We start from the raw sequence: 20,066 nt of genomic DNA on the forward strand, positions 1-20,066 counted from the left end.
CCTCTTGTGGGCCCCTGGGCCTCCCCCTGAGCCAGAGGAGACACTTAATATCCCTCAGTTCCCCACCCCAAGCCCAAGGCTCCTACAAAAGCTTCAGAACATCTAGGGAATCAATGAAGAAAATGGTAAGGAAGGGAGCCTAGCAGGACCAAATCTCAAAACTGTATTACACCAAGACAAGCCGGTCCGGATAAGAAACAGAGTGGCTGATGAGCGGACAGATAAGGCACATGATATTCAGAAGCAAAAGGGAACCAACCAAAAGTGGGCATAAGCTCACTACTGACAAAAAACTGGGGAAAATTGGAAAGCAGTCTGGCAGAACGTGGGCATAGATCACCATCTCACACCAGATACCGAGAAAAGCTCAAAAAAGGCACACGATTTAGACTTAAAAGTGAGGAGCTATAAGCAAAACAGAAGAAAGCAAGAGAAATTACATATCAAATCTATGGATGGGGGAAGAGTTCACAGGAGGTAAAATGGATCATACACATCTCTGGCTGGTAAGGCAATTAATCTAGGTAGTGTCGTCAATGTGGTTACGTTGGCTCGGCCCATCCATGAGCAATGAACATTTCTCCAATGATTTACAGGTCTTTCTGTGTGTGAAGATGTTTTATGACTATGCTCACACAGCTCCTGTCCTTACAAGTCTCTCCCTATTTCCTATCTTTGCCTATTGAAATCCTATCTTCCCTTCAAGGCCAGATCCAATGCCACCCACTGGGAAGCCTTCCTTGCTCTTTCCTTCCTCGTGTAGCCTGTGGTCTGCATATAACACGTGTTCTGTGTTCTACTTCAGTTACTGACATACATTATGTAAATAAACAGCTTCTGACTGACTGACACTGTGTGTCATCTTCACCCTCAGACCAGGAGCTCTTAATCTTTTTTGTGTGTGTCATGAATTCTTTGGGCAGTGTCAAGTCTATGCACTCCTCTTCAAAATAACATTCTTAAATGTATAAAATACATAGGATTATAAAGGAAACTAATTATACTGAAATAAAGATGTAATATTTTTCCATCCAAATTCAGACCCCCCTGAAATCTATCCAATGGACCCTTTAGGGAAGAGACTGAAATCTATGAGGAGCGGAACAAGAATTGTCCCAGGGGTGGACATAGCGCTCTGGTCAGTGGTAAGGGCTGACTAAATGTTTGAGGACTACACTCACAGAAGGGGTCAGGGATGGGGTTAGAAAAATACAATTTTCCAAATAAAAGGGTATGAATAAGTATGCCAAGAAGGAGACAAGTCAGCTGGGTTTCTGAGGTTGGAAGTTGGAGAGAGCCCTCCAAGTGGACAAAGAAAATGATCTTGGTCCGAACAGGCGAACACCCCTAAGAGAAGACTTCTTTGAAAGGAAAAAACTGCACAGGTCGTCTTTGGAGAAGAGCAGTGGCGATGGCTGTTCTGGAGATGAGCACGCCGGCTGGTGCCCACAGGGCAGGCTGTGGGGACTGGAAGCAAGTTACCTGTTCGGAGTCCAGGGCAACTCGAAGTCCTAGCCGAGTCATTCCATCTTCCTTGAGCAACTTCAGGTGGGGACAGAGAGCAAGGCAGAAGGCTTTGGCCACGTGCTCTGTCAGCCGGCTATGATCTGCAGGGTCACTAAGACCATTGTGCTGATCTTCATTTTCCAGGAAAAACACCTGCAACCCAAACAAAAAAGGGTTTCTTTTGCTTAGGGACTGGGAGAGCTCAGCCTCAATCTGGGATGCGCCCTCTCGTTCCCAGCAGCTGGAACAAAGGCAGGTCCACACTGCGGATGAGAACATCCCAGGCTTAAAGGCAGAAGGGACTTCAGAGGACACTGAGTCCAACCCCCCCTTCTACAGATCCCAGAGAGGTGACCACCACGGGCACACGACTCAGTGACACAGCCTGGATTTGAACCCAGCTCCTCTGACACCAGCCCTGGCCTTGGTCTTCCTTCCTCAGGAGCAGGGGAATAGTCACCATCCCAGAGCTAAGGTCATTGTGGAGATGCCAGAGGCTGAACCAAGATGACCTGTGTCCTGCCCATAAGGCCACAGAAGAGGTTTCCATGCTACTGGACTGAACTTCTAGAGAGCAGGGCCGCGAGAACTGCTAAGTCTTAGGAAACTCCAGAGTCAGGGCTGGAAGAAAGCTTAGGCGTCTTTGAGGAAACCCCTGCTCCCTTTCCACAGAAGGCACACACTCGTCCAAGACCACACAAGCTGTTGGCCAGGTCTCCTTCCTCCCAGGCCAAGGGCATTTCCATCCTTGAAGAAGAAGAATAGTGCCTGCCCTCCCCACCCTCCTAGGGCCAACATGAGGGCAGAGCAAGGTAACTGAAATGCTTGTGTAAACCTAAATAAAGGCCATAGTAAAGTTCATCCTCTGACCTTTGATGCTACTCAAGGCTGCAGCAGGTCTAACTGAGGCTATCAGAGTAGAGTAGGGTCTCTGAAGCCCTGGCCTGCAGACAGCAGCATGAGTGACCTCTGTCTGATCTGACCTTGTGTCCAGAACAAGTGCCATGAAGTAGTAGGAGCTGGGGCAGGGGATGAAAGCGCACAAACCCAGCGTCGGTTCCCTTGGGGGGGGGGGGGATGAACAGTGGGCAGAAGAGACTAGAAGGGTATTTAAAGTCAAGAGGTTGGCACGGCATTAGCCCAATAAGGCCCAGTGGGATGGGACAATGAAAAGGAAGTAACGGGAGAACACTCATGTCTTGCTCTTACATCCTGCCTGAAGGGCTGCAGACAGCTGGAAGTGGGCCTCAGTTTCCTGCTCTGTACAGGGAGCTGGACTATGGCCCCTGACAGCCAATGCTGAAGGGAGTCCCCTGCAGAGGTCCCAGGGCTGAGATCTGAGCCGTGGCCTTTGAGACAAGGACCAGCGCTCTGCAGATGCTCTCCAGCCTCAGCAGTTTCCCCACGCTCCAGCTCCTACGCAGGCATCCCTCCCCGGATCCCTTCAGTGTGTCCCTCCAGACCTAGGCAATGGGGTTGCTGGGGTCTAGAGTGCTGTCCATCAGTCCCCAGATGTCTCAGGTCTCAATTGTCTTAGAATCACATTCCGGGGCATCTAGGTGGCACATTGAATAGAGCACTGGCCCTGGAGTCAGGAGGACCCGAGTTCAAATTTGGTCTCAGACACTTAACATTTACTAGCCATGTGACCTCAGGCAAGTCACTTAACCCTAATTACCCATCAAAAAGCAAAAAACAAAAAAGAACCATATTCCAAAGGCAGAAAAGGGCCCGGTAGGGGGCGGCCAGGTGGCACAGTGAGTAAGAGCACCTGCCCCAGAGTCGGGATGACCTGGGATCAAATCCGGGCTCTGATACTTTGCACTACACCCAGAAATAACTGGCCCTGTAACCTTGAGGAAGTTACTTAACCCTGATTGCTTAAAAAAAAAAAGGGCCTGGTCCCCTCAGAGCACCCAGCATAGGACCACACCCAGAAAAGACACTCTGACAAGGCTGGGCGGGCTGACCAGAAACCTTCCCTTTTTGGGAATCATTTTACCAAAATTCTAGGTCTCCTTCTGCCACTCCCCCATGGTCCAACTTGGGGAAATCCGTTCTTTCCCTCTCTGTGGTCAAATGAGGGGAATGGACGCAGTGAATTCTAAGATCACTTCCTAGGTTAGCAGCATGGGATTTGCGATCATGTCCTTGGCTTGAATACCAGCACCCAAAACAAGGCTGCCTCAGTTGCCTCTTCAGTAAGTAGAAATAATATCTGTGCTACCAACCTGGATTCTCAGACAGACTCCTAGAAGACTAAGATTACAAGTGTGCTTCCCAGCCTCAAGTCCCACCCCTTCTCCCTTTCATGCATGACCATCCCCCCACTCCCACCCCTCCAGCCCCACCCCCAGTCCCAGGTTGGGAATGGACTTTCCCCCTGCCTCTTGCCTTTGTACCTGGGGAAAACCACCCCTTCCTTAATGACAGGGCTCTTCCCCTTTTCTGTGCTGCAGACCCCTTGGGCAGTCTGGGAAGCCTAGGGAACCTTTCTCGTACTCATATTTTTAAAGGCATAAAATGGGTCACAAAGAAAGCCAATTTTATTTAAATATAGTTATCAAATATTAAAAAGCCAAGTTCACAGACCCCAGGTGAAGATCCTCTTCTTGAGGGCATGATGCCCTCCCCTCTGAGACTCTGACAGTTGCAAGTGAGCTCTCCAATTCACAGAAGTCTGTTTGGGACTCTTTGTACTAATGTACTTTACAGTAATTAGTGCTTTGTCCTAATATCCTAACCTGGGCTTGCAGCTGCTGGGTTCACATTTTATTTCATCTACTCAAGTGTGTGCTTTGCTCGTTAAGACCAGGAACTGTGTTCCAATTCATTTTGGGCCCCCAAGTGCTTAGTACATTAACCTGACTTACAAATAGCCAGTGTTTAATAAATGCTTGCAAAGTTGTCTGAATGCCTCCAGGGATGGAGCACTCACTATGTCATGAAGTAGCCCATTTGAGTTCTAGTCAACTTGAATGATTACTTCTACACAGTCTGGTGAGGCAGGAAGCACAGTGCTGGACTGGGTGTCAGAAAACCTGGCTCAGAGACTGCTGTCATGTCCCAGCCGTGTGACCTTGGGCAGGTCATATCCTTCTGAATGGATACAATTGGGGCAAGACTAGAAGCATTCTCAGGTCTCTTCCGGCTCTAGAGCCTACGAATCTGAAAACATGATGTGACAAAGTCTGGCTATAAGATGATTTTCTACAGGGCAATGCTCAATGGAAGGTTGATCTGTCTTGTGTACTGGGAAGTAAATTATAGTCCAAGTGAGTAATCAGGTCAGTCATGAGTCTTGAGCACGTGTATGTGTGTGTGTGATGTAACTGAAGACTCACGCGGCTCTCTAAGGAGATCTCAAAGACATAAATCACAACCGGGATTTTCTGAGGGGTTGGTCCCTGTATAAGGCCTCCCCCTTAAGATAATGCCCCCTACAATGCCATGCCAGTGCCTCCCTCTCCCCAGCTCTGGACAATATTGAGGCTAAGGGTGATCCCCTGTCAGACAAGCTGCCTTTCTCTTCCTCAATCATGTAAGATAGTGTAATGGGAATGCAAATTTGGAAGATCTTCCCTGCCCTAGGCTAAAGTGCACCTGAAGCCTGGGGTGGGAGGCTTGTTTTTCAGTAGATACTTCTTGATTGGCCAGTGAGTCAATAAAGTTGTTACATTCTCTGAGCCAGAAGGCTATATAAGCCCTGATGTGTAGCTTTGTTTTGGGACTCACTTTGAGATGTGTTCTGTGATTTGATCTGAATTCTGGGAAGCTGTTGTTGAGAGTCCCCCGGCTTTGAAAAACCCAGATGTGGAAACCCAGATGTTGACTGGGTATGGATGTAATGGCTGGACAGTTTGGAAAGCTGTCTACTTGATCTGTTTCTGTCTTGATAATTCTGCCTGTATGCTTTGAAGTTCGGGGTGCTGACCATTTCCCCTGAACAAGGTAAACGATATATGGTCTGACTGATTAAAGTAAGCTTGTTAACCCATTTTGAGTTGCTTTCCTTTCACAAAGCAGATCCAAGAACCTGTATGAGCGGCAAACCCTGAGGACGCGCTTGGGGTGCTTGCCGCTACAGACAGCTAACACCCTTACTGTAAAGGCTGAGAGAGAGAGCCTTGTCACCCTGCCAAAGACAATGGCAGGACCAAGATGGCAGCCCCTCCCCAAGCAGAGCTGAAAGCAGCACAGGGTGGGGCCCAGAAGGCAGCCAGGTTTCATCCTTATCACCAGCCCCTGGGGGCAGGCAGCCCTGCAATAAGACTGAATGAAAGAAAGCCAAGAAAGAGCTCTAAGGATCTAGGGCTGCTTCAGTTTCATGCAGAAGGTGTGTCCCTGAGGCACAAATTTCAGGCAAGCTGGCCAGGGCCCTCCACCTGCCCTGGCAAGGGGGGTACACAGGCGATGCTTCAGGTGGTACCTGTGCCCCTGCCCTGACCATCTCCATCCAGGCTCGAGTGTGCTCACTGACGGGGATGGTATCATCTGGAGGAATACTTAAGCTTCCACATTCCAAGGGTCCTTACTTGGTTATTGGGGGGGGGGGAATGTCCATTAAGGAAAGGCAATCTTCCCTTTGGTGATTTCAGAGGTGCTACAACAGATCCACAAAATGTATGCCCGAGGTCCCAAAGCCACCTGGGATGGTGGGGAGTCTCTGCACACTTAGTGAAAACCCCTGATTGTGCTCAGGTCACTTCATTTCATTAAGTCCTTTCTAGGGGTCAAGCACTGCGCTCAGCAGGACCCTGGAGGCATACCCTCAGCTCCCAGAGGGGTTCCTCCTGGCTGTGATGGGCATTAAAAGGAAACATTAATAGGGGATGGGGCGAGGAGGGGAAAGGAAATGCAGACAAAATGGGCACATTGACCGGCCTTCAGAAAATAAATCTCCATCAAATTCAGAATCTAAAACATCTTAGTTTGCTGTCACTGAAACCTTCAGAGAAATAAATGGGGGGATTAAAGAGAAATAAGCTGGTCAAAGTTTATAGAGAAATGGAGAGATCTGACCACAGAACCTAAAATCTCCCTGGGATTCCCTTCAGAACTGACTAAAGACACTGAGCCCAAAGTGTGTGAAAATCACCCAACTTACCTCTGTCCACCTAATGACTTTTCCGTTGGCTTTATACTCTGAGCCATGGAATATCTTCACACTTGTTATGGACTCCATGGATTTGCCATCGATAGGACTGACCACACTGAAAGGGGACCAAGAAGATACAAAAGCAACATGAATTTAATGGACAAAGAGAGGCCTCCCACAAGGGCCTGCCTGCCAGCTGAGCTCTGCTCCGGCTCCTCCTCCCTCTGAACATGGGTGAATCCAATTCCTGAAAACCACGAGGATGCAGGCAGGGACTCCTGGGCAGGGGCTACCAGCCTTCCACAGGCAGCTCTCTATGATCTGGGGACAGTGCCTTGGTACAGTAGGACAGAAAACCCTACTTTCAATAGTGATTTCCCAACGAACTAATGCCAAGAGAGATCCAGTCAAGGGGGTGTGGCTTGAGACAGAGCATGAAGCTGTCCAGCTCTAATCACACAGGGAGGGAGACAGAGATCCATTCCTGCTGGCCCGCTCTGGACAGCTCCGGTCCACAAGCTGCCCAGAGCGTGGGACAGACAGAGGAGCACCGGTGTCACTGTCCTTCACCAGCAGTCTGCGCTCTCGTTCTTCACGCTGTCTCCAGTGTGGCACTGCCCACCCCCAGCATGGTCTGAATGGCCTTAAATTTCATTTTGCAGATGCTGTGGTGTGCTGTGACGTGGTGTCCTGTAACACCCTTAGTTTCCTGGAGAAGTTCGGGGTCATTACAACTGATTCTGTGTTAGTGGCTGTGAGTGAGATGAGTCTGACTGGGCAGCCCACCCTTGCTCTGTTCTGTGCAGGGACTTTGCTATTTCCATGAGAAAGCTTCTGGGGATGTATGCCTTCTAGCTTGGCCTCTAGCCAAGGCCAACCTCCTCTTGGGGGTGCTCTGGAGAGAGGCCTGAGCTGAGGCCCAGCAGCTACAGTGACTATTCCAGCTGCCCCAAGGGTAATCAGGATGAACTGAGATGGACCAAGGCCAAGCTTAGTGAATGGTGGTGTGGGAAGTTCACCTAGTCTCGGAATTGGCAGGTTTCTTTTTCATGTTCTTGTACTCAGCTTTCCCTGGTTATAGAAGGGATGGAGAGCATTTATTCTAGAGACAAAGAATGTGAGGCCCAGAGAGGGGAGTAATTTTATAGGAATTCAAAGGGGAAAGGACCTGCAAAGTCAGTTAGAACAACCTACACCTAGCCCTGGGAGGTCAGTGGGGAAGAGAGCTGCAACCTGTCTTCTTGGAAGAACGGCCTTAGGCTGAGGGGGGGGGAGGATTCCCAGCCAGGAATGGCGACTGCTCTTTCCCCTCTTTAGAGAGGGGAAACCTCAGGAAACATGACACCCAGAATCATAAAAGGCGTAAGCAGATGGCCACAGTCACTTACAGCTTTTTATGTATCTTTGTTCTGCAGAAAGCTTCCGTTTCCTTTCCTAAGATCGCTTATGTGAGGAGGACAGTCATTCCCCAGAGGGCAGGAAAGGTGCCAGCCCTTGAGATGGTTCCAGAATGAGGCTCACTCCAGTCAGTACATGGTGAGGTGACAGTGATGAGCCCTCCCCCGCACCAAGCACCTGAGCTTCAGACCTCGGGAGCAGAGGGCTCCGCAGGGCTGCTGCCAGACACGACGAAGCCACTGGGGCCCATCTGGGAAAGAGGCGCCATTTACCCTTTGTTGAAGTTTCTGTCATCTTCCACCCACTGAATGTGGATGTGCTCCTGAGGATCCTCCGCGTCCACTTTCCCACAGGTGATGGTGAAGTCCTTCATCTCTCGCAAGGCCTGCCTCAAGGAGTCCATGTTCTCAGCAGTTATCTGGACCATTACTCCATCTGCAAGATCAAGGCCAGAGCATCAAAAGGGAAGCATAAGCTTAGGAAATATCTGTGGAATGAGAAAGTGAGTAAGGCTCGGAGGTCCTCAGAAGGCAAGTTCTCCTCCAGCCTTACAATATGCCCAAGGGGACTGCCCAGCATCCTCCTCAACATCCCCACTGATGGGGGCTCATTACTTCTAAACGACAGCAGTTCACATTTAGCCTCTGCTTTCTGGTTCACAAAGTGCTTTTCCTAACACAATTTCTATGGAGCAGAAAGTGATCAGTCACACAACCACTAAATGAGTATCATCCATAAGGAAACTGAGGCTTGGAGAGACTAGATGATGCCTCCCTCCCTTGCCCAGCTTATCTGCCACAGCTCTCCCACCCAAGCCTCACCTGGGCCCTTTATTCCTGCATCGCAGGCTTTCCTTGTTCTGCTGCTCCTGTCTGCAGTATTTAGCCCTCCATGAATCCCTATCTCCCTTTTAAAGGCCAATGCAAATGCCACCCTCTCCAAGGTGGCTTCCTGGACAGCGGGGCCTCCTAGAGCACCGCTCTGGATTTCTCACAGGAAGTGCTAGCACTTTTTATTTTGCATGATAGTGGCTTGTAGTCTCTTTCCACTGGCTAAACTGTTAGCCCCATGAGAGAAAGCATCCCATCTCACAATAACTGACATTATATGATGTGTTAAGGTTTGGAGAGTACCTTACCTATATTACCTTACTTGATTTTCACCACCACTCTGCAATAATAAAGATATTATTTCCATTTTACAGATAAGGAAATTAAGACCACAAGATGAACAGACTGGCCCCAAGGCACACAGAGAGGGTCAAAGGTAGAACAGGTCTCTGACCCCAAGCCCAGCATTCTGCTCATTTTCTCAGATGAGCTCTCAAGGGGGACTTCCCTCATCTCAAGCACCATGCTCTCTGTGCACAGCAGGTAATGAACAAGTTTGCTGACTTTAACTAAAAAACAAAATGATCTTGATTTTATAGCTTACAAGATTATGGATTTTTAAACTAGTTCAACCTTCCCCCACCCCTATCCACCTTCTTACAGAATGAGATTACCTAGGTAGGAATCAGGAGAGAAAGGATTCAAGCTTTGACTGGTTTCAAATCCACTAGGATTTAGCCTATGAAACCTTTCCAAAGAGAAAACAGGCTGAGAGGATAAGCAATTTGCCCAAGGCCACAGAGTAAGGACCCAGGATGGGATTTGAACCAGGGTCTTCTGATTTCAATCTATCTATCATTTCCTTGCATCTAACTGCTTCCAGACACCCCCCCCCCTCCTCCGCCTCAGGTACTACTTCAAAAAAGCACTTTCTCACCTGTCCCAAGTGAGGCCTTGAACCTGGAAAGAACACATTCTTTCCAAGTACATACAACATTCCAGGACTCAGTCCTCCAAGGTCAGCATGTGGCCACCCTGATACTCTTCTCCTATCTGTGATCCTCAATCTCTGGCTGCCAAAAGTCAAACCCCATTTCTCATACTCATCTATCCCCCTCATGGTGACCCATCTCAATGTCCCACTCCAGACCTGCCTGCCCCTTCCCCTGTGCCATGCTGGCTCCAAGATTAACAAACTTCCTTTGAGTCTAAATGTTTTCCTTTCCTTACTTCTTACATCTTCTGGTCCTTAACAAGAGCTGACTCCCTCCTGATGATTCAGCATTCCTGGCCACTCTTTTCCATCCTGACTGGACTCGTACCCCCCCAACTGTTTACACTGGTCCGAGTGAAGAGGTTGGGTTCCTCCCTGCTCCCCACCGCCTCTTCCAGGCTCTTCCTCTGCAGCCTTCACTCAGCCACCTCCCCTCCTTATCGCCCAATCTGGATCTGAGGGCCTGTACATATCAGCCCCTGGGCATGCTATTTCTATTCTCGGTGTGTTCACGGTCTGACTCCACTATATATATTGATGCTTCCTCTGACTCCCTAATCCCCCAGTCTTCCAGCCTCACTTTCCATGGCCTGTTCCTCTACCCCATTTCAGGACACACACAGATGGTCCTAACTTCAATTTCAGATCCCTTAGAACTGCTCTGCTTCTATGTTCAAGAACTCTGAGATTCCTCTGTTTTATCAAAATCTTCTACCATTGCACTTCTCTGCCTCGTGACGCCATCATCCTCGTGACGCCCTCTGCACCTCAGTCCTTCAGGAGACCATCACTCCTCCCCTGTGCACTCTCTTCTTCCATTCCTATCTCGACTCCTTGACTCCAAATTCAACTACTCCATCTTCTACTCGGTAACCCTTTGACCTCTGTTCTATCACCAATCACACACATGGCTGCCCTTATGCCTCCTTTACTCATCTGCAGTTGAACAGAGCTTGAGAAAATCATGAATTCAGAATGATTAGGTCTATGACAAATTTCTGTTCCATAATTTCCACAGGGCCTTTGCTCTAAGAAAGCCATTATGCGTTCCCCACAGTGACTTTTTCAAACCTTTCCACCTCTCTCACGCCTCACATAGCACCCCCTCTCACCGGGGGCTTCCCCTTATGCTGGCTGTTTGCCAAGAGTTCCCTCTTCTCTCCTAGCCATCTCCCTTCTTCACTCCTGTCTCTGATGAGGAGCCCCTCCCATCCTCTAATATGCTGTTCCCACGATTGGGTCCATCTCTAATCTTCTGCTGCCTGCAGACATGCCCAGGTCTCCTCCATCCTCAACAATCCTCCCCTGACCCAATCATTCTTGCTAGCTACTGTCCTGCAGCCTTCTTGGCTCAACTCCCTGACAAAGCTGTCTACACTGGGTGCCCCAACTTCTCCCAGTTGATTCTAAACTATTTGCAATTAGCTTCTGCTGTCATTCTTCAACTAAAACTTTTCTCTCCAAGTGAACACATTACTAAGCATCTCTTAATTGGCCCAATCTAATGGCCATTTCTCAGCCCTCCTCTAATCTGACCTTTTGGAAGCCTCTGACACCACTTCATACTGACTAGCCTCCTATCTGTCTGACTGCTCCCCTGTCTCCTCCATGCCATACCTACTAACCTCTGGTGTCTCTCAGGGCTCTGTCCAGTATACAGCAGGTGTTTAATAAGCTTTCTATTGAAATAAAATGAAGACATGATTCCTGGTCTCCTAGAACTTAAAGTCTATTAGGAGAACTTCAAACAGAAGTAATTGTAATGGAAAATGATGTGGTATAATCCAAAATTTAATCCGCCTTTTAAGATTTTCCTATACAAAGCCCTTGTAATTTCTTAATCTGGCTCTTTTGAAATGTTTCCTATCTTTTGAAAGTTAATAGGTTCCCATCTCACATGGAAATAGGTATGTTTAATTGGTGAAATAAAGGAAATGTATCATGGTTTTTAAACTACCTGGGTCTTTTAGACAAAGCTATGGCAGGCATTAGCAAAATTTATATGAAAAATACTTTGTAGGTTTAATTGGTTGACAATTACATACGTTATTTTGAGAAACACTTACCAAATATGTTTTAGTCATCTTATACAGATCAAAGATGTGTATTTCTGGGGAAAGAGGGGTTTGTGTGGGTGTAGGTGCCTAAGTGTGTGTATACATGTATAAGATAGTCTAATGTCTTCTTTTTTGAAAGATGAAAATACAAAAACTTGAAATGTGATTGATTTCTATACCACTGGATTACAAGGTAATAGCTTTCTGTAACTAACACTCTGTATAAATGGAAATTTTAAATACAAAGAATTTATGGAAAACATCACAAAAGCAAAACATTTTGTTTTGACCATGATAGACGTGTACTGTGACAGCGCTGTTTTCTCAGAGCCTAACTTGACAGCCCATTAGTGTATACAACTCTATCTGATTTTATTTGGAAGTATTAATACACAAAGGCTTTCATGTCTGGTCCTTAGAAAAGTCAGACTTCCAAAGCACTGTTTGAACATTAAAGATTCTATCTTTTTTTGGTGGATGAACAAATGAGTTGTATTTTAAATATCAAAAGTTATTAGATAAAGATTACTCTGCTTTAAAAAAAATGATATGGTAACAGGCACAGTTATGTAAGGCCTGAAGAAGAAAAGGTCATCACCAACTGGGGATATCAGGGAAGACCTCATGGAAGATGTAGCTTATAATATAAGCTTTAAAGAAGGGGAAGGACCTTTTTCTGTGACTGCCCAAGGAGGCCTCAAGATGCTGTTGGTGTGTGCAATGAGTGCACTTGTTAACCAGAAATAAAGGCCCATAGCAGAAGAACTCACGAAGAGCTAACGTACTGACATTGACTCTTTTCCCAGTGATGTCCAGAACATGGACACCACACTGTAAGAGACGAGAGCCTAAGAGCCATTCTCCCCTTCACCTTCTTCTTCTTCTTCCCCAGGAGGCAGGTGGTCTTGGGAAAAGGCCTTGGGATCTGTGTCTGGTTTCATTCCTCTTTTCTGTTCTAGGTACAGGGAACAGAGTCTCTGACCTGGAAGCTTAAGCCCTGGGGGCCTTGGAGCCCCAGGTTCCAGGCTGGAAAGGGGAAGGAAGGAAGGGGACAAACTTTAGACCTGGAACTTGTAGAGTGGTGATTATGAGCCCCAGGTGTTTGGGGAGTGAGATGTTTGTACGATTGTATTTGCCATACCCTTGAAGTAAAAAATCCTCTGTGAAAGCTAGAACAACAATAAAACACTCAAAGCATTAAGCATAAAGTGTTTCCTGGGTCAGAAGAGCCTGCGCACAGTTACCACATTTCATATGTCTGTTCTGGCAGCATTCACTCCCTTCCTCCAACTGCTCTGCAGGCCCTGTGCCTGAATCCCCACTTTGCCCTCTCTCTCCCTCCCCGGTAACTGGCAGATGTGCTGTGTTCCCCCAGGAAAAGGTCAGTTCCCTGGTTTGTGTCCGTGTCTCCAGCACCTGGCATAGTGCCTCGTCCAGAACAGACACAGCATAAAGGTTCACTGAATTAAACTTAGGCTCCAGACCTCATACTGGGCACTGGACCTATCCTAATATACCTGTCCTTATGGAGATTACCATCCACTGGGGGATGAAGTGAAAGAATTGCTTTCCAACCATTTTTAACCTAAGTCAGGTACAAACAAGAAAAGCAGGAGGTTTAACGGTCAGTCACAGGCTCAGCAATGGCTCTGCTTTGGCAGTACTGAGCCTGGCCCAATGAAATCCCTTTCCAGGTGGACTTGAAGATGCTCACGTCTGGACAAAGGATTTTTCCATTGCCCTCCCCCTCTCTCCACACTCACCATTCTCCAGACTTGTTCTAAGAGAAGCTGGGCACAAATACCAATACCACGTCTTCTGTTTTAATGCTAAGAAATGCTGACTGGGCTCAGACCTAGGCCTGAGGCCTCTTGGTTCAACAACAGGGCACTGCGGCAAACATGGGACTGTATCGGGAGACTGACTTTTAGTTTTGGCTCTGACACTTAGTAGCTGGCCGACTCGAAGGAAGCCATATTACCATAACAAGCCTCGGTTTACTCAATTGTAAAATGAGGATGGACATGAGGCATCCTGTGCAACAGCTAACTTCAGTGAGGAGCGGTGTTGCAATCCATCACCAAGAACTATTCTGTGCCAGGCATGGTGCTAAGCCCTGGAGACACAAAGGAAGAAAAAAACACCACCAGTCCCTCCCTCCCAGAAACTATAGACGACATGAAAATAGCTGGTGCACATGAGCTGGGGGAAGGGCGCAGAAGAGGCCTCTGGACTGGGGGCTGCCCTCTGGGCCCCACAGAACAAGCCACACCCCCTGTCCCCACTGGAGCAACCTGAGATCACCTGACCTGTTCTCAGTCACTCTGAAGACTCAGCTCCCTAAGAACCTCAGATCCTTTTCTGAATAACTGCTAGTACTTTGAGCAGCTGATTTTTTTGGACCCAAGTGCAAGGCTTGACACTGATCCTATCAAGTCTTGCCTTCTTTGATGCCCCCCCCATGTAAGCCCTGCCCTGCCCAGTCCCTTCCCGATCTGCTATGCTAGTTATCCTTGCCAGTTCTGCACATGTGAGATGAGGACGGGCCATCTATCTAAGGTTTGTTTAAAAGCCTCTGAGAAGCACAGGGCCAAGCACAGGCCGCTCACAGCAGCTATTTCAGTGTGGCTCCCCCGGCCATTGCTGAGTCTGCTGGCTGCATCACTGTCTAACACACAGGGATAGCACCAAAATCTTGGTAAGTGACACCCACAGCATTCCTTCTTCCATTTGTTTGTTTATGGTACCGGCCTGGGGTCCCCACTTTTTGGTGAAGTCATTCTGGCTCTTTGGGGGTGACAACTTCTTCTTTCAGACCCTTGGTAACCATCTCTTTAATGGCCTTTCTAGAATTTTCTCAGGACCAAAGTCAAGCTCACTGGCCTAGAGAACCTAGAGATTGTCATCATCCTTGTGTTTTGGAAGTTAGGACAACACCTGACCTCCAGGTTGCTGGTCCCACGATCTCTGGTTTCCACGATCTTTTGTGTGTCATGAAAACCCAGGAAGGAAAGAGTATCCATGAGGGCTGCCAAGGCAACAAGGAAGACAAGGCTTGAAAAAAAGCCATGAGGTTTGGCAATGAAGAGAATACTGGGGAAAGCAGAGCCAAGATGATGGTGCAGCAAGAACAGTGAGCTCCACCTCTAACCCCCAAACTCCTCCAAAAGAGAGCTAGAAACACACCAGACTGAACTGTGATTGGAAAATCTAAGAAAGATCATAGCAAGTCATTTTTCCGGCTTAGGTCAATAGAAGGATGCAGAAATAGGCCTGCGTACTCTCAGGTGGGGGTCAGGGGAGGTGCATTCCAGTGCAGAGAGAGGCTAAATCCAGGACAGAGCAACCTAGGCTTCTGCAGGGGCAGGAACAGACACCAACTGGCAGTCTGGTCACTTGTTAGGTCACCGATCCAGGATGGACTCAGGAAGGGGCCTGTGCCTAGGGGCGGCATTCAAAGTGAGAAGCGGCTCCACGCTCCAGGCTGTGTCCACAGCAAGAAGCAAACGACAGTGGTGTGGCTTAGAAACCACTCACGAGCCAGGCAGGGTCTCAGTTCCAGTGTTGAGATCAATCTGAGATGTAGCAAGAAACCATCAGAGCAGGAAACCCAAGCCAAAGGGAAGCCTACCCTATGATTCTACCAATCTCCACCAGCAGAGCTCTCCAGCTGGCTGACAGCTGCCAAGCACAGTTGCAGTCTGTAAGAATTTCCAACAGGCAAAGCCTGCAGACATGGCTCAGACCCAAACCCAGGTCGGGACTTGTGGAGCACAGACCAGGGGTCAGTGATCAGACTTTGCCCTGGATCAGACCTCATCAGGAGCAATGAAAGCTTGCAGGTCCCCAGCTTGATCTACTCCTGAGACCTCAAAATAACATGACATTTGACACCCCAAGAAAACAGCAGCAGGATCAGTCCAGGCATTCCCTCCTGAAGCGTGCAGAGCCCTGCCCTGACATAAAGTCTAGAGTCAAGAAACAGGATGGAAAAACAAACCATGAAATGCTATTGTGATGACTGGGGTGTTCAAGATAACAGCCAAGAAGAAGAGAATGACTCTAAAACATCAACAAGTACAGCCTCAAAGAAAAGCACAGCCTGGACACAAATTCAACTAGAACTTCTTAAAGCGATGAAGCAGAACTTTTACTTTTAAAAAGAGCTAAAAATGTTTTTATAAATGTGGTTTGAGAATAGTAGAAGAAAAATTGGAGAAATGAGAACTATGGAAGAAAGAACTGGAAAAGCAATCAACAGCCTGGCACGAAAGCTACAAAACCGTGCCCAAGCAACCAACTCTCTGAATATTAGAATGGACTAAACAGAAGCTAATAATGTTATGAGACAACAAGAAATATTATAAGAAAGTCCAAAGACAAAAAAAACCCAAAATGTAAGATGCCTCGTAGTAAAAACAGCTTGCCTGGAAAATAGAGTAAGGGCAGAGAACTTAGGAAAGCCATGGCCAAACACAAACCAACCAGAGCCAGGGAGGATATTCCTCATAAAAGAAACTCTCCAAAGTGGAAGCAGAAGAATCCATCAGTCATCTCATGAAACTTCAAGGGCGCAGCCAAGATGGCGGAGTGGAAACAGGACTTTTGCATGGCTCCTGCTTCCACCTCCTCCAACACAAGTAAAAAATGACTCTAAACAAACTTTAGAGCTACAGAACCCACAAAATGACATAGAGAAGCTAACCTCCTGCTGAGGACAGCCCAGCAGGCCAGCAGCAAGGGGCCATCACAGTTCTCTGCAAGCAGAGCCCAGCCCCTCAGGAGCCCGAGGTTTTAGACTCAGGGCGGCCACAACCAGCCACCAGCTGGAGGGACTTCAAGAGAGTGGATCAGCAGCAGCTGTGGTGATTTCCAGATCTATCAACCCATAGATGCTAAGGACAAAGTGAGAGGTCATTGCGAACTTTGGGAACAGGGAGTTCAGGAGTGCACTCTGGCCTCGTCCCCCTGCAAGAGAAGTGGCTGAGGCACCACAGCCACATGGCTGCTTTGGAGCTCCTGGCCTGCAGATTGTAGGGGGACCAAGCAACCATTCTGAGGGGTAATCGCTCTGGCTTTAACCTGCTTGGATCTGGATTGCTGTCTAGTGTGGAGGTCCTGGGGTGTGTGACCAGGTGCCAGAGCATGTGGAGGCTTCAGAGAGGGCAGGCAACTAATAGCTCCAGCAGCTGAGAAAACCCCAGTGATTTGGGACAAAGCTCTCCTCTCTGAAAGCAGAGTTCTACTGGGGCAAAAAGTTCAAAAGTCAAGAAATTAAGTGGCAACATGAGCAAGCAAAGCAAGCGCAGCAATCCAACCTTAGACTCCTATTCTGGGGACAAAAAGAATCAAAGCATGGAACAGGAGGAAGACAACGAAGTCAGAACTCCTGCACCAAAAGCTTCCAAGAAATATATGAACTGGTTACAGGCCATAGAGGAGCTTAAAAAGGATTTTGAAAACCAAATAAGAGAAGTGGAGGAAAAATTGGGAAATGAGAATGATGCAAGAAAATTATGAAAAGAGAGTCAACAACCTGACTGGAGAAAATAACACCTTAAAAAATAGACTAACTCAAATGGCAAAAGAGACCCAAAAAGCCAATGAGGAGAAGAATGCCTTAAAAAGCCGAATTTGCCAGATGGAAAAAGAATCTCAAAAGCACACTGAATGGGGTGGCTAGGTGGCACAGTAAATAGAGCACTGGCCCTGGAGTCAGGAGGACCTAAGTTCAAATCTGGCCTCAGACACAACACAAAAAACTAGCTGTGTGACCTTGGGCAAGTCACTTAACCCCAATTGCCCTACCTTCTGCCCCTCCAAAAAAGCAAAAAAAAAAAAAAAAGCTCACTGAAGAGAATCATTCCTTCAGAATTAGATTGGAGCAAATGGAAGCTAGTGACTTTATGAGAAATCAAGATACTATTAAACAGATCCAAACAAATGAAAAAATAGAAGGCAATGTGAAATATCTCATTGGAAAAACCACTGACCTGGAAAACAGATCCAGGAGAGATAATTTAAAAATTATTGGACTACCTGAAAGCCATGTTCAAAAAAAGAACCTAGAAATCATCCTTCAAGAAATTCTCAAAGAAAACTGCCCTGATGTTTTAGAACCAGAAAACAAAATATAAGTTGAAAGAATCCACTGATCACCTCTTGAAGAAGATCCCAAAAGAAAACTCCTAGGAATATTATAGCCAGGTTCCGGAGTTCCCAGATCAAGGAGAAAATATTACAAGCAGCCAGGAAGAAACAATTTGAATACTGTGGAAACACGATCAGGATAACACAGGATCTGGCAGCTTCTACACTGAGGGATCGAAGGGCCTGGAATATGATATTCCGGAGGTCAAAGGAGCTGGGATGAAAACCAAGAATCATCTGCCCAGCAAAACTGAGTATCATGTTTCAGGGGAAAATATGGTCATTCAATGGAATAGAGGACTTTCAAGCATTCTTGCTGAAAAAACCAGAGTTGAATAGAAAATCTGACATTCAGACACAAGAAGCAAGAGAAGCATGAGAAGGTAAACAGGGAAAAGAAATCATAAGGAACTTATCAAAGTTGAACTATTTATATTCCTACATGGAAAAACAATAATTATAACTGATGAAACCTTTCTCAGTATGAGGATAGTTGAAGGGAATATATATGTGTGCATGTATATATACATATGTCTACCGTGTTTCCCCGATAATAAGACACTATCTTATTATTTCTTTGGACAGAAAAACACCAGAGGGCTTATTTTCAGGGGAGGGCTTATTTTAATGAACATTGACAGCAATTTTAATAAACAGGTAAATGTGAACAAAAAAATGTACCTTTATTCAATAATGAATTCAATAAAGAACAGGATGACACGCTCACTGCTGCAGCTCTGATTGGATGCAGCTGGGAGCACGGCGTGCGTTTCACGGGGTGGGGGGACAGTGCATACAGAGGGTACCGTAATGTAGCATGTAGCGCAGGGGATCACCTTCACTACAGTAGCAATCTCAATAGGGCTTATTTTCGGGGGAGGGCTTATTTTAGAGGAATCTTACACAGTAAGGGGAGGGCTTATTTTCGGGATAGGTCTTATCGGGGAAACACGGTTTATAGGAGGCTGTATGGGAATATGAATACAGATGTGAGAGTGTGTATATATGTGTACAGGTATACATAGACAGAAGGCACAGCACTAATTGAATAGAAAGGGATGATAATTAAAAGGTATAATTGAGAGTTGAGAGAGGAATATAATGAGAGGAGATGGGGAGAGACAGAATGGGGTAAATTATCTCATGTAGAAGAGGTAAGGGAAAACTGTTAAAATGGAGAGGAAGAACAGGAAGGCAAAATGGAATGAGTCAACCTTACTCTCATTGAATTTGGCTTAGGAAGGGAATGACATACACACTAAATAGGGGAGCAGTGGGGAAGGGGATGAGAGGGGAGATGATGGAGGCGAAGGGTAGTTGGGGGGGGCGGGGAAGTTGGAAGCACACACTTTTGAAAAGGGACAGGGTCAAAGTAGAGAATAGAACAAGTGGGGGGCAGGATAGGATGGAGGGAAATATAGTCAGTCTTTCATAATATATCCACTATGGAGATGTTCCTACACATGTTCAACCTATATTGAATTTCTTATCTTCCCAATGAGGGTGGGTCATGACAGAGGAAGGGAAAGAATCTGGAAATCAAAGTTTTAAAATCAAATGTTTAAAAAAAAATTATATATATATATATATATATAATTTTTTTTTACTTGCAACTGGGAAACAAGATATACAGGCACTGGGGCACAGAGATCCATCTTGCCCTACTGGAAAGCCGGAGGAGGTGTGGGGGAGGATATAGGAGAGAACAGATTGGGGGAGGGGGTATTCAATGAGATCACCATTTTGGGGTAATGGGTAGGGGAAAGATGGAGAGAAAATTTGTACATGAAAATCTTTTTTTTTTGCCTTTTGGAGGGCAATTGGAGTTAAGTAACTTGCCCAAGGTTACATGGCTAGTTTTTTTTTGTGTGTGTGGGTATTAAGTGTCTGAGGCCAGAACCAAACTGAGGTCTTCCCAACTCCAGGGCCAGCACTTTACTCACTGTACCACGTAGCCACCCTGTACATGAAAATCAGAAAGAAAGAAAAAGAAAGGAAGGAAGGAAGGAAGGAAGGAAGGAAGGAAGGAAGGA

At 46.9% G+C, this 20,066-nt stretch overlaps 1 protein-coding gene across 3 annotated transcripts in view; it reads right to left on the reverse strand.

Moving 5' to 3' along the window:
- Positions 1–20,066, reverse strand: part of LOC138164982 (zinc finger FYVE domain-containing protein 9-like) — a 219,442-nt gene that overhangs the window by 674 nt on the left and 198,702 nt on the right. For all 3 annotated transcript variants that reach the window (XM_069093001.1, XM_069093002.1, XM_069093003.1), the window contains 3 exons: positions 8,275–8,437; positions 6,614–6,719; positions 1,483–1,659 (listed from right to left, as the gene is read on the reverse strand). In XM_069093001.1, coding sequence (XP_068949102.1) covers positions 1,483–1,659; positions 6,614–6,719; positions 8,275–8,437 — 446 coding nt within the window. The remainder of the gene's footprint in view (positions 1–1,482; positions 1,660–6,613; positions 6,720–8,274; positions 8,438–20,066) is intronic.

Source organism: Petaurus breviceps, unplaced genomic scaffold (genome assembly GCF_028583685.1).
Source record: "Petaurus breviceps papuanus isolate PSGF00001 unplaced genomic scaffold, PetGlider_PUasm1.0 207, whole genome shotgun sequence".
NCBI classification, from domain to species: Eukaryota; Metazoa; Chordata; class Mammalia; order Diprotodontia; family Petauridae; genus Petaurus; species Petaurus breviceps.